At 33.9% G+C, this 19,768-nt stretch overlaps 1 protein-coding gene across 1 annotated transcript; it reads right to left on the bottom strand.

Annotated features, from left to right (window-relative positions):
• Nucleotides 1-995: 995 nt before the first annotated feature.
• Nucleotides 996-3,393, bottom strand: LOC145802446 (uncharacterized). The gene is made up of 6 exons (XM_082895162.1): nucleotides 2,849-3,393; nucleotides 2,527-2,745; nucleotides 2,259-2,408; nucleotides 1,320-1,346; nucleotides 1,166-1,205; nucleotides 996-1,067 (listed from the first exon to the last, which is right to left on the bottom strand). The coding sequence occupies exons 1-6, from the start codon at nucleotides 3,391-3,393 to the stop codon at nucleotides 996-998; spliced, it is 1,053 nt and encodes a 350-aa protein (XP_082751288.1).
• Nucleotides 3,394-19,768: the final 16,375 nt, after the last annotated feature.

The raw sequence follows: 19,768 nt of genomic DNA, 5'->3' as shown, positions 1-19,768 counted from the left end.
TAGAGAGAAACTTTCTTCATGAGAACTAGAAGAGAAAGTTAGAGGAAAGAAAAGGAAATATGATGAAAATTAAAGGGAATTCAAATTCATCCTTTTGGACTTGAGAATTGAACACTTAGGTGATTTAGAAAACATGAAATGAGTTGCTTAAGTGAAACTAATATCATTAAGCTACAGGTACTCTGTAAATTCTCTTCTTTTTTTTTTTGGTAATTAAGTCCTAAAATAAAAGACAAAAGAACACACAGATACAAGAGGCATACCCCAGGACCTAAAAAAAAAACAAAGCAAAGCAAACAAAAAAACAAAAAAGGAATCAAAAAACAAAACACCACAAGAAAACAAAACAACACCAATGATAAGTTCAACTATAACAAAACAAGGCAGGATGAAACAAAACAAGAACAACCCCCGGATAGGGTCATAGACCACAATAGCAGTAGAGAAAGCAACAAAGAACAGCACCAAGTAGATATAGCGGCAACAATCCGCAACACAGCAACAGCAAAAACCCAGTGGCACAAGAAGCTAACAAGACCGGCAGAACAAAAAATAAGACAACTCACATAATGGACTAAGCCCACCACCACGGAAGCAACGGGAAAGATGAAATCCACTACAACAGCACCCTTGAAAACAAAGACCAACTTCGGCCACAGCAGATAAAGGCACCCAGCAGCAACACACCACCTGAAGCACACAGATCAGCACGGCTATCCATACACGGCAAGCAGGGAAACCCATGCACTACCAACAAAGAAATGTGACAAAACACACACAGATATAGCGACTAGAACAGCAGAACCCAAGACTGGACCCAAGAGAAGAGGATCGACAATAGCCTAAACAACTACCAAACTCAGAAGCCACAACCTGCTAGAGATAAACTCACCAATATGTGCTAAACATCACTCAACCCTCAGAAATAAAAACCACTAACTCACAAATGAATACCAGATGCCAGCGACGTAACCCGCAATCAATAAGACAACGGATTACACAACAACAATATATTGCTCACCACACTTAACCCTCAATAGAAAACCATCCAAATAACCCAACAGAACCTGCAAAAAAAACCAACCAATCATATCAAAATATATAAACCTCAAGTCACTCAACCCACAAACAAATATAGCTAACAAAGCCCAAATATATTCCTCACCCACTCAACCCACTTCCCTACAAATGTGCCAGCACAAAACCTGCAAGAGCAAACCATTAGTAAACATATGTGGCTCACATCACTTCACCCTGAATTCCAATTAAACAAACACAGCTAACAAAGCCCTAATATATTCCTCTCCCACTCAACCCACTTCCCTACAATTATGCCAGCACAAAACCTGCAAGAGAAAACCATTAGCAAACATAAGTGGCTCACATCACTTAACCCTCAACTCCAATTATATGCTAACTTTCACTCAACCCTCAACCCTAGGAGGAGTCCAGCAGACCTGTAGAGAAACAATTAGATAACAAAGCTGATATCAAAATGATCCCTTCAAGTGACAACCTTTATTGGACAAATCTTCCATCTACAACTAAAATATTAGTGACCAACTTGTAAAATAGAAGTAGGGAGAGACCACTCCCTCAAGAACCAAGCATTAGCCTTATCACATTTATACTTATTTACAGACAGTAACCTGTATCTAACAAGATTCTTAATTCTACTCATAATAGCAATCTCATTAGACTTAGACTCTTTAAAAATTCTACAGTTTCTCTCTTGCCAAAGATAGTAGATAGTACATGTGAAAACCAACTTGCTTATGGTAACAGCCAAAGAACTACCAGTCATCTAACAAGAGAGCCAACCAACAAAATCAATCTAAGGCAAATCAGGCCAGGTGATATTACACTTAGTCTGCATAGTCCTCCAGATTCTCATAGAAAAAGGATAGCTAAAAAACAGATGGCTATGATCCTCATCCTGATCATCACACAAAACACACATAGCAGAATCTATCATACAAAACAAAACAAGTCTATCCAAAGTATTAAGCCTATTTTGAATAGCCATCCAAACCACAGTGCTAATACGAGGAATATGATGCTTAAACCATAAGAGATGAGACCAAGGAACTCTAGGCTTGTGCGGTCTCCATTCATTCCACGCTGACTTGATAGTGAAACAACCATCGTTAGAAGGACACCACACTATCCTATCATCCCTCTGAGAGGGTAACATATCCTCAAGGATACCAGCCTTGATTTCATCCAATTCCTAAGTCTGGCTTCCGGGCCACACCCACATGGAGCCATTAACAATGGACTCCACCTTAACATGAGCCTGAATGCCAGAATCATAGATAACCTTATTGCCAAATCTCTCCTTAAGGGGACCTAAAGGATGCCAATTATCAAACCAAAGATAAGATGACTTTCCATTACCAATTATGTATCTAATGTGTGGTGTACAAGATCAACTCTAAGCCCAAGAATCTTCCTCCACACCCAAGAAGGGTCACTAGGAACCTTAACACTCCAAAAGCTCCTCCCTTTTAAAAGAAAAGACTTAACCCATTGGCACCACATAGATTGCTCACAGCAGCCTTGTTCCAGATTTCAATGGATTTGAAACCCAGATCCCCCTCATTCCTAGGAAGGCATAAATGAACCCAAACCACCTTAGCCCCAGATCTCTTTAACTCAGACCCAGACCAAAAGAACGCTCTGAGAAGGCCCTCAATCTCTGTAACCACTTTTCTTAGGGAGGATAAAAAGAGAGGACCAATACACCTACATGGAGAAAAGAATAGACTTAATAAGCTGAGCTCTTCCAGCAAAAGACAGAGACTTATTAGTCCATGATTTGATTCTCTTAGCAATTCTAGAGGTCAACTGAGCACAATCAACATGTCTAAGCTTAGTAGAGATCAGAGGTACACCAAGATAATGAACAGGTAACTGCCCTTCTTTGAAATCCATAATAGCTAGGAGACTAGCCCTCAGCTGATAATCCATGCCAGCAAAGAACATATGACTCTTAGCAGGGCTTGGAGTAAGCCCAGAGAGGGCCTGAAACTCAACGAGGGCTTCCTTAAGGAGAGTCACAGATTGTTCATCCCCTCTACAAAAAATCATGAGATCATCGGCAAAACAGAGATTAACAATCTTATTCTTCTCACATCTCCAATGGAATTTAAACGAAGGAAGAGCAGCCTTTTCAACAAAAAGTTTAGCTAAGACCTCCATCACCATAACAAACAAATAAGGGGACATAGGGTCCCCTTGCCTAAGCCCCCCAGCCCCTTTAAAGTACCCACATAACTCACCATTAATACAAATAGAGAAGGAAGGGCTAGTGATATAGGCCCTAATCCAGCCAACCATCCTAGAGGGAAACCCCATACCTACAAGAACATCAAACAAAAACTCCCGACACATTATCATACGCTTTCATGATGTCCACTTTCATAGCACACCTAGGGGAGCCCGAAAATCTATGGTAACCTCTCATCAGCTCTTAGGGTAAGAAAATATTATCAGATATTCTCCTCTCCTCCACAAAAGCAGACTGCACAGGATCAATCAGGTCAGGGAGAACACTCTTAATCCTATTAGCCAGAATTTTAGCAATACACTTATACAAAGTGTTATAGCAAGACATAGGCCTATAATCCCCAACCTTACTAGGGTTAGGAACCTTAGGAACAAGAGGTATAAAAGTGCTATTAGTCTCCTTGAGCAGCTCACCAGATTGAAAAAAAGATAGGATAGCCTGGATAACCTCTCTCCCAACAACCTCCCAAGAGCTCTTAAAAAAACTAGCAGGATAACCATCCGGACCAGGAGCCTTGTTATTACTAAGAGATCTAAACGCTACTTCAATCTCACTAGCAGACACATCACTATTAAGCTTATCAACCTGGTCACGCGTCAACCTTCTAGACAATAAACCTTGTATTCTATGCAAACCCCTATACCCATCAAAGAAATCCCTACCCAAAATGCCCTTAAAAGTAGTAACGAAAGTGGATTTAACAGCCTCCGATTCAGTAATCCAACTACCACCATCCAAGAGAACACCATGAATCCTGTTACGATTACTGTTATTATTGATAGACCTAAAGAAGAACCTATTGTTGCTATCACCTAAGCTCAGCCACTTGATCCTAGATTTTTGGGCAGCTAAAGACTCCCCAACCTTACACAGACCAGAGAAATTGTGACACAACTTCCTCTCTAAATTTTGAAGATCAATGTCCAGGGGATTCTTGTCAAGTTTAAGTTGGATAGAATCCAACTCATCCTTGGCCACAGAAGTTCTCACAGAAAGGTCACTAAAATGTTTCCTATGTAAAGCTTTCAGATCGGATTTCAAGGACCTAAGCTTACAACAAATTCGAAACATGGGGGAGCCCCTAATATATTGGCACCAAACATTCCTAACCAAAGGAAGGAAATCCGGATGACCAGCCCAGAAATTGAAAAATTTTAAAGGCTTAGGGGCCCTAGTAGCATTATTAGTGAGGTTGACCACACAAGGAGAATGGTCCGAAGTCCCAGAAGGATGAAAAAAGGCATGAGATTTGAACAACAGACTCATCCATTTCTCATTAACCAAAGCTCTATCAATTTTGAAAGTAATGTACTTACCCTTTCCCTGTTTGTTAGCCCACGTAAATTGACAACCACCATAACTCAAGTCATCCAACTCAGCTCTACTAATACAGCTATTGAATTCATTCTTGCTAGCAGTCCAACTAGGGTCCCCCCAAGCTTTTTCATAGGGAGATCGAATGGCATTAAAATCCCCTAAGAAGATACAAGGAGAGGTCTTATAAAGGTGAGCTAAATCCTCCATTTTGTTGAAAAAAGGCCTACGTAACCCATATGTATTCTGGCAATAAACAAAGCAAGCAAAAAATTGCGCATCCCCTTCAAAAATAGAAATCTTGCACAAAATGTGTTGATCAGACATGTCCACCATATCAATTTTACAAAACAAAGGATTCCAACACACCCAAATCCTACCAAGTGCAGCATGCTCATAATTAGTGTGACTCATCCAATTTTTCAAAACATATTTAAGCACCCTAACATGATTAAGCTCAAGCACTTTAGTTTCCAACAAGCCAACTATATTTATATTTTCTTTCCTCAAAAACTTAGAAACTTCATTTTGCTTAGTAGAGTCATTCAACCCCCTGATGTTCCATGCACATAGGTTTGACGACATTTACAATTTTCAAAAAAGATGCAACACTGATCAACACAGAGAAGGTTCTAAAAGGATGGAGAGAGTTTGAGAGAATCTTTCTTCCTGAGTGGTAGAAAGAAAGTTAGAGAAAAGAAAGCGAAATAGGTTGAAAATTATAGGGAATTCAATTTCATCCTTTTGGACTTGAGAATTGAACACTTAGATGATTTTAAAAACATGAAATGACTTCCTTTAAGTTAAACTAATATCATTAAGCTACAATTACACCGTAAATTCTCTTTCTTGGAGGCTAAGCAAGATTAGTTTGTGTTAAATTTTGCCTCTTAAGCTAATGAAACTAATAGTTGCCTAAGCTAATTAGTTCCTACAATAAAAGAGAGAAGGTTGGAGAAGGACAGAGAGAGTCAAAGAAAACTTTCTTCATGAATGGTACAAGAGAAAGTTACAGAAAAGAAAGGGAAATAGGATGTAATGTAAAGGGAATTCAAATTCATCCTTTCGGACTTGACAATTGAAAACTTAGGCGGTTTAAAAAACCTTATATGAGATGCTTAAGTTAAACTAATATCATTAAGGTACAATTACTACGTAAAACCTCTTTCTTGGAGGCTAAGCAAGAGTAGTTTGAGTTAAACATGGCTACTTAAGCTAATGAAACTGTTTGTTGTCTAAGCTAATTAGTTCTTAGAAAAAAGAGAGAGAGAGAGAGAGAGAGAGAGAGAGAGAGAGAGAGAGAGAGAGAGAGAGAGAATGATGGATAAGGACGGAGAGAGTTAGAGAGAAACTTTCTTCCTGAGAACTAGAAGAGAAAGTTAGAGAAAAGAAAGGGAAATAAGATGAAAATTACAGGGAATTCAAATTCATCCTTTTAGACTTGAGAATTGAACACTTAGGTGATTTAGAAACCCTGAAATGAGTTGCTAAAGTTAAACTAATATCGTTAAGCTACAATTACTCCGTAAATTCTCTTTCTTGGAGGCTATGCAAGATTAGTTTGAGTGAAACTTGGCCTCTTAACCTAATGAAACTAATAGTTGCCTAAGCTAATTAGTTCCTACAATAAAATAGAGAAGGTTCTAGAAAGACGGAGAGAGTTAGAGAGAATCTTTCTTCCTGAGTGGTAGAAGAGAAAGTTAGAAAGGGAAATAGTATGAAAATTAATGCGAATTCAAATTCATGCGAAATTGAGTAATTTACTGAGTGATTTACTTAGGATTTATTAAGGAAATTATTCAGAATTTACTGAGTAATTTTTTGAGAATTTACTAGGAATTTACTAAGTAATTTACTAAGAAATTACTGAGTAATTTAATGTGAATTTACTGGGAATTTACTGAGTAATTTACTGGGATTTGCTGAGTAACTTACTGGAAATTTACTGTGTAATTTATGGAAAATTTACTTTGAATTTACTAAGAATTTACTGAAAATTTACTAAGTAATTTATTGAGAATTTACTGTGAATTTACTGCATAATTTTCTGAGAACTTACTGAGTAATTTACGAAGAATTTACAGAGTAATTTACTAAGAATTTACTGGAAATTTACTTGGCATTTACGAAGAATTTACTAAGTAATTTTTTGAGAGTTTATTGAGAAAATTACTAGGTATTTATTGAGAATTTACTAAGTAATTTACTAAGAAATTTACTGAGAATTTATTGAGAATTTACTAAGTATTTTGATGAGAATTTACTTTAAATTTACTAGGAATTTCCTGAGTAATTTATTGAGAATTTACTATGGATTTACTGAGTAATTTACTTAGAATTTACTGAGTAATTTTTGGAGAATTTACTAGGAATTTTCTGAGTAATTTAATGAGTAATTTACTAAGAATTTACTTGTAAATTACTAAGTAATTTATTAAGAATTTACTATGAATTTATAAAGTAATTTATTGAGAATTTACTGGGAATTTACTGAGTAATTTACTGAGTAATTTGCTGAGAATTTGCTGAGTAATTTACTGACTAATGTACTGAGTAATTTACTCAGAATTTACTGAGTAATACACTAAGAACTTATTGAGTAATTTACTGGGAATTTGCTGAGTAATTTTCTGAGACTTTACTAAAAATTTACTCAGAATTTACTGAGGAATTTACTAAGTAATGTACTGAGTAATTTACAGAGTAATTTACTGAGAATTTTCTGAGTATTTTTCTGAGAATTTACAAGAAATTTACTAAGTAATTTGCTGAGAAGTTTCTGAGTAATTTCTGACAATTTACTGAGTAATATATTTAGGATATGCTGAGTAATTTACTAAAAATTTACAAATAATTTACTAAGTAATTTACTGATTAATTTACTGAGAATTTACTGAGAATTTATTGAGTAATTTACTAAGTACTTTACTGAGAATTTACTAGGAATTTATTGAGTAAGTTACTGAGAATTTACTGAGAATGTACTGTGTAATTTTCTGAGAATGTACTGAGTAATTTTCGGAGAATTTAGTAAGAATTTACTGCGAATTTACTGAGTAATTTATTGAGAATTTAATGACTAATTTACTGGGAATTTAAAAAGAATTTACTGAGAAATTTATTGAGAATTTACTGGTAATTTACTAAGTAATTTACTGAGAATTTACTGGGAATTTACTGAGTAAGTTACTGACAATTTACTACGTAATTTACTGAGAATTTATTGAGTAATTTATTGGGAATTTACTGACTAATTTGCTTAGAATTTACTGAGAATTTAATGGGAATTTACTAAGTAATTTATTGAGAATTTATGGAGAATTTACATGGAATTTTCTGGGAATTTACTTAGAATTTATTGGGAATTTACTAAGTACTTTACTGATAATTTACTGAGAATTTACTGAATAAGTTACAGAGAATTTACTGAGTAATTTACAATGAATTTACTAAGTAATTTACTGAGAATTTACTTAAAATTTACTAAGTAATTTATTGAGAATTTACTGGGAATTTACTGAGTAATTTACAAAGAATTTACTGGGAATTTACTGAATAATTTACTGAAAATTTATAGTGAATTAACTAAGAATTTAATGAGAATATAATAAGTACTTTACTCATAATTTATAGAGAATTTACTTGGAATTTTATGAAAATTTCCTGAGTAATTTACTGACAATTTATAGGGAATTTACGGAGTAATTTACTGAATTTACTTAGAATTTACTGGGAATTTACTTTGTAATTTACTAAAAATTTACTGAGTAATTTACCGATGAATTTACTGGGAATTTACAGAGAATTTTCTGAGTAATTTACCAAGAATTTTTTGAGAAATTTACTGAGAACGTACAGGGAATTTATTGATTAATTTACTGAGTAATTTAATGGGAATTAACTGGGAGTTTATTGAGTAATTTACTTAGAATTTTCTGGGTAATTTATTGAGAATTTACTAGCAATTTATTGAGTAATTTACTCAAAATTTGCTGGGAATTTACTGAAAATTTACTAAGTAATTTACTAAAAATTTACTGGGAATTTACTGAATGATTTACTCAGAATTTACTAAGTAATTTACAGGGAATATACTGAGTAATTTACTGAGAATTTACGGAGAATTTACTAAGTAATTTACTGAGAATTTACTGGAAATTTGTTGTGTAATGTACTGACTAATTTACTGAGAATTTACTAAAAATATACTGAGTAATTTACTAACAATTTATGAAGAATTTACTTCGAATTATCTATGAAATTACTCAGTAATTTATTGACAATTTATAGGGAATTTACTTTGTAATTTACTAAGAATTTGCTGAGTAATTTACCAATTAATTTACTGAGAATTTATTGAAAAATTATTGGGAATTAACTGAGTAATTTACAGAGAATTTACTAGTAATTTACTAAAGAATTTACTGAGAATTAATAGGGAATTTACTGAGAATCTACTAATAATTGACTATGTAATTTAATGGGAATTTACTGAGAATTTATTGGGAATTTACTGAGTAATTTACTGAAAATTTACTAAGTAATATACAGAGAATTTACTAAGTAATTAAATGTGAATTTACTAAGTACTTTACAGAGAATTTACTGGATATTTACTGAGTAATTTACAGAGAATTTATTGAGTAATTTACTGTGAATTTACTTAGCAATTTACAGAGAATTTATTGAGTAATTTACTGAGTAATTTACAAAGAAATTTATTAGGAATTTACTAAGTAATTTACTACGAAATGTACTGAATAATTTACTAATAATTTGCTGAGTAATTTACTAGAAATTTACTGAGTAATTTACTAAGAATATATTACTAAGTAATTTATTGAGAATTTACATGGAATTTAATGAGTACTTGCTGAGAATTTGCTAAGTAATTTACTAAGAATTTACTATGAATTTACTGAGTAATGTACTGAGTAGTTTACTTGAAATTTATTGAGAATTTGCTAAGTAATATACTGAGAATTTATTAAGTAATTTATTAAAAATTTACTGAGAATTTGCTAAGTAATTTACTGAGTAATTTACTAGGAATTTACTGAATAATTTACTAGGAATTTATTATGCAATTTTCTGAGAATTTGCTCGGAATTTACTTGTAATTTGCTAAGAATTTATTGAGAATTTACTTAGAATTTACTAAGTAATTTGTTGAGAACTTACTAAGTAATTTACTGAGAATTTACTGATCAGTTTATTGAGTATTTTACGGAGAATTTACTAGAAAGTTACTTAGTAATTTATTGAGTAATGTACTGAGTAATTTACTGAGAATTTACTGATAATTTACTGGGAATTTTCTGGGTAAGTTACTAAGAATTTATTCAGTAATTTATTAAGAATTTACTGTAAATTTACTAAGAATTTATTTAGTAATTTACTGAGAATTTCCTAGGAATTTACTGAGTAATTTTTTGAGAATTTGTTGAGTAATTTACTGGCAATTTTCAAGGTTATTTACTGAGTAATTTACTGAGCAATATACAAAGAATTTACTGAGTAACTTTCTGAGTAATTTACTGGAAATTTACTAAGCAATTTTCTGAGTAATGTACTGGTAATTTACTGAGAATTTATAGAGTAATTTTCTTGGAATTTACTGAGTATTTTACTAACAATTTACTGGGAATTTACTAAGTAAGTTATTGAGAATTTACTGTGTAATTTACTGAGTAAAATATTAGAAATTTACGGAGTAATTTATTAAGAATTTACTAGAAACTTACTGAGTAATTTGCTAACAATTTACAGAGTAATTTTCTGAGTAATTTACTGTGTAATGTACTGAATAATTTACTGAGTAATATACTGAGAATTTACTAAGAAATTTACTAAGAATTTATAGATAATTTACCGAGTAACTTACTAAGTAATTTAGTGATTAATTTACTTAGAATTTACTGAGAGTTTACTTAGTAATTTACGGAGAATTTACTAGGAATTTACTGTGTAAATTAATGCGAATTTACAGAGTAATTTACTAGGTAATTTTCTGAGAATTTACTGCAAATTTATTAAGTAATTTACTGAGTAATTTACTGAGAATTTACTGGCAATTTACTGAGTAATTTATTGGGAATTTATTGAGTAATTTACTAAGAATTTATTGTGTAATTTACCGAAAATTTACTAAGTAATTTACTGAGAATTTATTGAGTAATTTATTGAGAATTTACAAGGAATTTATTGAGTAATTTACTGAGAATTTACTGACTAATCTACTAAGAATTTTCTTTGTAATTTACTAAGAATTTTTTGATAATTTAATGGGAATTTACGAAGTAATTTAGTCAGAATTTACTATGAATTTATTGCGTAATTTAATGTGAATTTACTGGAAATTTACTGAGTAATTTACTCAGAATATACTTGTAATTTACTAAGAATTTACTGAGTAATTTACAGAGACTTTATGGATTAATTTACTGGTAATTTACTTATAATTTACTGAAAATTTACTAAGTAATTTATTGAGAATTTACTAAGTAATTTACTGGAAATTTACTGAGTAATGTACTGAGTAATATATTGAGAATTTGCTGAGTATTTTACGGAGAATTTACTGAAAATTTATTGGGAATTTCCTGAGTAATTTACTAGGAATTTAGAGAGTAATTTACAGGGTAATGTGCAGAGTAATTCACTGAGAATTTACTGGTAATTTGCTGAGTAATTTACTAAGTAATTTAATGTGAATTTACTAGGTAATTTACTGAGCATTTACTGGGAATTTAGTGAGAATTTACTGGGAATTTACTAAGGAATTTACTGAGGAATTTATTGATTATTTACTGGGAATTTACTGAGTAATTTACTGAGTAATTTATTGAGAATTTACTAGGAATTTACTAAGTAATTTACTGAGTACTTTACTGAGAATTTACTGAGAATTTATGGAGTAATTTACTGGGTAATTTACTGAGAAATTACTGAAAATTTACTGAATAATCTGCTGAGAATTTACTCAATAATTTACTGAGAATTTACTGAGTAATTTGCTGAGTAATTTGCTTAGAATTTACGTAGAATTTACTTGGAATTTACTGGGAATTTAATAAGTACTTTACTGAGAATTTACTGGGAATTTACTAAGAATTTATTGCATAATTTACTAGGAATTTACTAGAAATTTACTGTGTAATTTACTGAGAATTTACAAAGTAATTTAGTTAGTAATTTACTGAGAATTTAGAAGGAATTTACTGAGGATTTACTAAGTAATTTACTGGGAATTTACAAAAAATTTACTGTGAATTTTCTGAGAATTTACTTAGAATATACTGAGTAATTTATTGAGAATTCACTTTGAATTTTCTAAGAATTTACTAAATAATTTACTAACATTTTACAGGAAATTTACTGAGTAATTTACTGAAAATTTTTAGATAATTTACTGTTAGTTTACTTTGTAATTTACTGAGAATTGACTAAGTATGTAATACCCCTGTTCCGTAATATGTTATTTGGCCCTTAATATGATGTGATTATGTGTTTTGATATGATTTTGTGTTCCATTATGTGAAAATATGTGGTTTTGAAGTTCTATCTGTTCATCGTAGGAATATTTGTTGAATAATCTGCCTTGGGAATTAAATTGAGGGCCCTATCGGCCACAGAACCCAAAATTGACTACGCCTTTGTGATTAGTGTAATTTTTAGATCCTATGGTGAAATTTAATTAGAAATTGATTCTGGTCAGATTAAATTGATTCATTTAATGGCATTGTGCTCAAATTATTTAATATTCTTAAATTGGGACTTAGTGGGATTTGTTGGATAGGAGCATTACACCCCAATTCCGTCCTTTCTTGTATTTTGACTGACCTTGGACTCAAAACCAGAGGAAGGGCCGGTTATAGAGAGAGAAAGGGAGAGACTTGTGTAATTTGGGCTCAAGACTTGGGAATTTGAAGATTAAGCTCCAGATTTGGCTAGAACTTGGGTGTTTAAGGCTCCTAGGTGAGTAATTATCCCTTGAATCATGGATTTTTGTTTGCTATTTGTAAATTCAGAGTTTAACAAGGAGAAAGAGCATGACTTGGGTTAATTTTGTTGAATTGAAGCTTAATATGTGCATGCATGTAAGAAATTACCTTGAAATTGCATGTTTGAGCACAAATATGTATAATCCATGTGAAATGTTAAAGGAAACTCATGTTTTGACCACCTCTTCACCAAATGAGTTGAGAATGGTGAGCATCTCCCACATGCATGTACAAATTATGGGAGAGTAAGTTTTGAATGTTTGAATTTGAGCATGTTGGTGATGAGTTTGACAAATTTTGGGGCATACATGTGAATTATTTGTGAATTGAGCTTCATTGGGTTGTGATTTAAGGTTTACATCATGTTAGTATAATTATATTTGAGATTTGAGCCATAACATGCATGTTTTGTTGGTTGAAAATCGAATTGGAGCTCAAGAACACAACCTGTAATTTCCAGAATTTTGACGTCCGCTCGAGCGGGGGAAGTGCCGCTCGAGCGGAGAATTCGAGCTCCCAGCATTTTTGACAGACATGGTGTCCGCTCGAGCGGGATATCTCACGCTCGAGCGGGGAGTTTTTGTAGACAGGCCTTCCGCTCAAGCGCTCTATTCCACGCTCGAGCGTATTTTTCATGCAACCAGTACTTTTGCAGGCCTTAAGGGTCCGCTCGAGCGGGGAAGTTGACGCTCGAGCGGGGACTCTGTTCTCTGAAATTTTGTATGCTCGTTCTGTGTTTTGTTTTCCGTTCTCTTTCACTTGTAAGCACTCTTAGGCATATGTTAAGCATTGTAAATGAGTTAATGAGATAAGAATAAAGCCTAAAGAGGAATATGTGAATCAAAGAACGGATTGAACTGTTAGTGACCCCTTTTGTGTTCATGAAATGTGTAGGGTCAAGCTCCAGGGCAAATCCACAAGCCGATCACTGTGAGTAATATCGATATTTGAAAGCTTAGCAATGTCCAACTGTTTATTCCCTTGTAAGCTTTATGAGTTGCTAATTGGGATTGTGGACAAAAGTCTAACATGAACGAATGAATGGACCGAAGGTCGTTTCGATATGAATAAATGGACGTAAGGTCATTTTGATAGAAATAAATGGACCTAAGGTCGTTTTGACATAAATGAGTGGGCTGAAGGCCGTTTTGACACGAATGTATGGGCCGAAGGCCGTTTTGACGTAAACGAATGGACCGAAGGTCGTTTTGATAGAAATAAATGGACCTAAGGACGTTTTGACATAAATGAGTGGGCCGAAGGCCGTTTTGACACGAATGTATGGGCCGAAGGCCGTTTTGACATAAACGAATGGACCGAAGGTTGTTTTGACAAAAATGAATGGACCAAAGGTCGTTTTGATAGAAATGAATGGACCGAAGGTCATTTTGATAGAAATGAGTGGACCAAAGGTCGTTTGGACATGTATGAATGGACCTAAGGTCGTTTTGACATGAATGAGTGGGCCGAAGGCCGTTTTGATACGAATGTATGGGCCGAAGGCCGTTTTGACACGAATGTATAGACCGAAGGCCATTTTGACGTAAACGAATGGGCCGAATGCCATTTTGACAGAAATGAATGGGCCGAAGGCCGTTTTGACATAAATGAATAGGCTAAAGGCCGTTTTGACATGAATGGAAATCTGAATGGGCCAAAGGCCAGAATGTTTCGAACTACAGTCACTTGATTTGAATTTCGTATAGTTATATATATGTATATATCTGTTAAATAGAAATATGAATTGGGCCCAAGGCCGTTTGGAACACGTTGTTCAACATTGTTATGTAACTTCTGTATTTGATTTGATATTATTCATTGGGCTTTCGCTCACGCTCATTCATGTGTTTGTAGGTGAGCCAAGAGAAGTCCAGACCCGGCCTCAGCGAAGTCTGTATAGAACAACTAAGGTTTTGAGAGAGTCAGCCCTTGTGTCTCGCGCACGAGACCTGCCTTCGCCCTTTTGTCATGTATTTACATTTTGTCAGGTTGGAGAAGTTTTGAATACGTCTATATGTAGTTTTGCTTGGCTGACTTAGATTTGAATGATCCTGTCTGTACAGTACTTATGTTACTATACTTTCTGTTGTGAGTTATTAACATATGTATGTCTGGAATGTTATGATGTGCATGTAAGCACGGCTCTATGGACAAAGTTTTAAAATTGCTTCTGTTTGGCCCCTTTTACTCTAATGAGTTTTGTCTTATTTGGTTTGAGGCTATAGGTAATCTCGTGATTACTGGCCGGTTATGGCCTTAACCCAGAGGGGCGGGTTCGGGCTGTGACAGAGTAATTTACCGATTAATTTATTAAGAATTTATTGGTAATTTGATGGGTAATTTACTAAGAATTTATAGTGAATTAATTGATTAATTTACTGAGAATTTACTGAGTAATTTAATTTAAATTTACTGGGAATTTATTTAGAATTTACTGGCAATTTATTGAGTAATTTACTGAGAATTTACTAGGAATTCACTAGGTAATTTACTGAGGATTTTCAGAGAATTTACTGAGTAATTTACTGAGAATTTACTGGGAATTTACTGTATAATTTACAGAGAATTTACTGGGTGGTTTAGTCAGTAATTCATTGGGAATTTACTTAGAATTTACTGAGAATTTACTAAGTAATTTGCAGAGAATTTACTAATGAATTTACTGTATTATTTTCTGAGAATTTACTAAGTAATTTAGTGATGATTTACTAAGTAATTTACTGAGGATTTACTGAATAATCTATTGAGAATTACTTTGAATTTACTAAGAATTTACTCAAAATTTGTGGAGAATTTACTTGGAATTTTTGGAGATTTTACTGAGTAATTTACTTTCAATTTACAGGTAATTTACTTTCAATTTACAGGAAATTTACTAAGTAATTTACTGAATTTAGTGCGAATTTACTGAGAATTTTCTTAGAATTTACTAAGAATTTTACTTTGTAATTTACTGAGAATTTACTGAGTAATTTACCAATTAATTTACTGAGAATTTACTAAGAGTTTACTGAGAATTTACTTGTAATTTAGTTGGTAATTTACTGAGAAATTTACTGAGAATTTGCTCGGAATTTACTAAGTAATTGCTAAGAATTTATCAAGTAATTTACTGAGAATTTATTGAGAAATTTGCTGAGAACTTACTGTGTAATTTACTAAGAATTTCTGAAAATTTACTTAGTAACATACTGAGAATTTACTTAAAATTTATTAGGACTTTACTGGGAATTTACTGAGTAATTTACTTAGAATTTACTGAGTAATTACTGACTAATTTACTATAAATTTACTGGAAATTTACTGAGTAATTTACTGAGTAATATATTGAGTAATGTTCTGATTAATGTATTGAGAAATTTACTACGAATTTTCAAAATAATTTACTGAGAATTTACTAAGTAATTTACTGAATAATGTACTGAGTAATTTACAGGGAATTTCCTGAGTACTTTACAAGGAATTTACTAAGTAAGTTACTAAGAATTTAATGCGTAATTTACTAAGTAATTTACTGAGTAATTTTCTAAGTAATTTACTAATAATTTATTGTGAATTTACTAACTAATTTACTGGTAATTTACTGAAAATTTACTGGGAATTCACTTAAGTAATTTATTAAGTAATTTATTGAAAATTTATTGGTAATTTACTAAATAATTTACTGGGAATTTACTAAGCGATTTGCTAAGTAATTTACTTACATTTTACTGGGAATTTACAGAATAATTTACTGAGAATTTACTTGGAACGTACTAAGCAATTTGCTAGTAATTTATTGAGAATTTATAGGAAATTTATTGAGTAATTTACTGAGAATTTAGTGAGTAATTTATTTAAAATTTAATGAGAATTTACTTAGTAATTTATTGATTATTTACTGAGAATTAATTGGGATTTTACTGAATAATGTACTAAGTAATTTACTAAAAATTTATTGAGTAACTTACAAAGAATTTACTGAAAATTTACAGAGTAATTTACTTAAAATTTACTAACTAATTTAATGAGAATTTATTGGGAATTAACTGAGAATTTATTGGGAATTTACATAGAATTTATTGAGTAATTACTAATAATTTACTAAGTAACTTACTGATAATTTACTGGGAATTTAATGAGAAATTGCTGAGAATTTATTTAGAATTTACTGAGTAATTTACTGAAAATTTACTGAGAATTTACTGAGAATTTAGGGGCAATTTAGTGAGTAATTCACTGTGAATTTACTGAGTAATTTACTGTGAATTTGTTGAGAATTTACTAAGTAATTGTAACAACCCTCACCTTACTCTTTTCATACTTACATACATCCTTGCATGGTCTTGCTTTATTATGTTAATTGGAAGGATTGTTTGTCTTGTTTTGTTAGTGTTACTTGCGTGATCTTGTCCCTTGTTCGGTGTGTGTGCGTAGCCGAGGTCATCTTGAGCTTAGTCCGCCTTTGAACCCTTGTACTTAGAACTATCTTGAGATCTTGTTCAACCCCATCTTCACCTCGGGCATGCATTGCCGAGATGTTTTGCACTTGAACCTTGTCCTTGGGCAGGTATGGCCTAGGCCGAGATGTGGTGCACCCCGGCCAAGGTGTGGCACAGCTTAGTCAAGTGTCGTCCTCCCTAGCCGATGTTTTTCTATCCTGTTGCTGGACCCTTGATTTGAGCCGATGTCATCTTGTTGCCGATGTGTCTTACCCGAGCTTGCTGCATACGCTTTGTCAGAGACTTGTCTTGTCTATCAATCACCTTTTTGGAGCTGAACCAATCCGATAACGCCACGTGTCCGAGCTGATTGTTAAGGCAGCCGGCAGACCTTGAAACAAATCATTTCTTGTCTCAAATCTTTGTTTTAGAGAGAGAAGCTCTTGAGAAGAGTTCTTGAGTGAGAGTAGTCTTCCAAGCTTGATTTTCGTGGCTGAACCGTTGGATCCGAGTTTTGAGGTTAGAATCTTGATCTCCTTTGGTTATTCTTGTTGATTATCTAGCTGCATTGCATGATCGGATCTGTTTTGCATGTCATGCATCATTTTGAAGTTGGTTTTGGAAAGAGAAAATGGTTTTCCATGTGTTCTTGAAGAAAGCCTCATTTTGATCGAAGAGTTTGGAACGAAAACCATGTTTCTGTGTTTGTTCTTGCATGACTTTCTTGAATGGGTAGCCAGGTCCATATTTTGAACTCTTGGCATGAAAACTCAGATTTTTGTAACAAGTTGTGAGCTTGCATCCATCTTTCAAATGATCATGTTCTTCATATTCTTCAAAGGAAAACCCAGGTTTTTCCTGACTTTGTTTAGCGGGACCTCGGCGTAGTCCTGGACGGTACCCAGTGTGTTTTCTTGAACGGGAGCCGTGATTAAGCTCCCAGCTTGTTTTGCTTTGTCTTTGACTTGGATCTGGCAAGAATGCCGAGATCGTTTGCATGTATATAGAGCTTGCTTTGAGAATGTGACTTGCCATGTGATTGTAGGTCCTTGATATTTGCTTTGAGTCTACACCTGAAGAACTAGGTGAGTGGTATTATTGATAAAGCTATGTTATACTTGTTTTGATAAATCTTGCTTGCCTTGTTGTGACAAAAGTATTTTGTTAGCATGAATAAATAGCTCTTGTTTTGATGTGCCAAGTATACTCCTTGTTTTGATGCCATCTTTGAAAAGGATACGGTCCTTGTTAAATCGGGCTACGGGCCTAAGTAACACAAGTCCCTTGTGCTGGAGGACTCTAAACTTTCGCAGTACTAAGTATAAAAGGATACGGTCCTTGTTAAATCGGGCTACAGGCCTAAGTAACACAAGTCCCTTGTGCTGGAGGACTCTAAACTTTCGCGGTACCAAGTGCACAAGTCCCTTGTATTGGAGGACTCTAAACTTTCGCAATACTTTTGACCAAACGATTACGGATCGTACAACCTTATGATACTTGAATGATGAATACGGTTCATCCCTTGGTTCGCCGATGTTATGATACTTGAATGATGAATACGGTTCATCCCTTGCTTCGCCGATGTTATGATACTTGAATGATGAATACGGTTCATCCCTTGCTTCGCCGATGTTATGATACTTGAATGATGAATACGGTTCATCCCTTGTTTTTCCTTTGTCAGTGAACATCTTTGGTTACTTGTAATATTTGATTGATGAATACGGTTCATCCCTCGTCTTGCTAAAGTTGATGAGTTGTTTTGAAGGACCTCAGCTATATTCATGCAAAACCTTTATTTTTAGTACCATTCACTGAGTTTTGTACTCACCCCTCTATATATATGTAGGTGATGAGCAGGACGGCGGCGACGCCTAGATCGTTTTGGATGCTTGTTTTGGAGTCGTGCTTATGTCGGCTTTACTTTTGTATTTACGTCGGCGATGCTCTGCTTTGCATGTCGGCAAATCTTGAAAATCATGCTTCTTGACTTGTATTAGCTGTATTTTGTATATGTCAGCTCGAGAAGCCTTTTGATCAAGATGTAACATGTATTTTTACCTTGTTGTATTTAAGTTGTAAAGTTAATTGGAATGTTTGGCATTGCTTTGATCTACGCACAGCTCTTATGGACCACTTGTATTTGATTTATTGCTTCCGCATTTGTGAGCCCCCTATATCCATACTCTGATTGTGTTAAGTTTTGAAAGTTGGCCTTCGGTAATTACGGATCACTGGCCATCACGGCACCAAACTACTAGGGGCGGTTTGGGGTCGCGACAGAATGGTATCAGAGCACGAGTTCCTCGGTATACGTTATTCACACACTTGAGTCCTAAAGAGCATAGGATTTCCCTTAGAAAGATGTTAGGGTTGCATCATGGTATTTGTTATTTGAACGAGATGTGCATTGTCTTGATATGCTTATTTGTTATTGCCTATGTGGTTATTTGCTTGATTGTTTTAAAGTCATACCTTGCATACTCAGCATCATGAGGAGAGGTAGACCACCACTTGGCCGAGATCAGCCCGAAGATAGAATGGACAGATTGGAAAGATTAGTTGAAGGTTTGGCCCGCGAGTTGAGGCAAACCAGACAGCAGTTCGCGAGTGCTACGTCGACTCAGGCCGAGTAGACCAACGGCCGGAATGTAGCTCCGCCTCCGCCAGTGCCGCAAGTTCCCCCGCAGCCTGCCTTATATGGGGATGGCACGATAGCTTTGATCAGGGAGTTCAAGAAG

Source organism: Camellia sinensis, chromosome 11, assembly GCF_055761805.1.
Source record: "Camellia sinensis isolate YWXY chromosome 11, ASM5576180v1, whole genome shotgun sequence".
Classification (NCBI taxonomy): domain Eukaryota; kingdom Viridiplantae; phylum Streptophyta; class Magnoliopsida; order Ericales; family Theaceae; genus Camellia; species Camellia sinensis.
The sequence above is the reverse complement of the archived record's forward strand: the minus strand, read 5'-3'. Positions and strand labels throughout refer to the sequence as shown.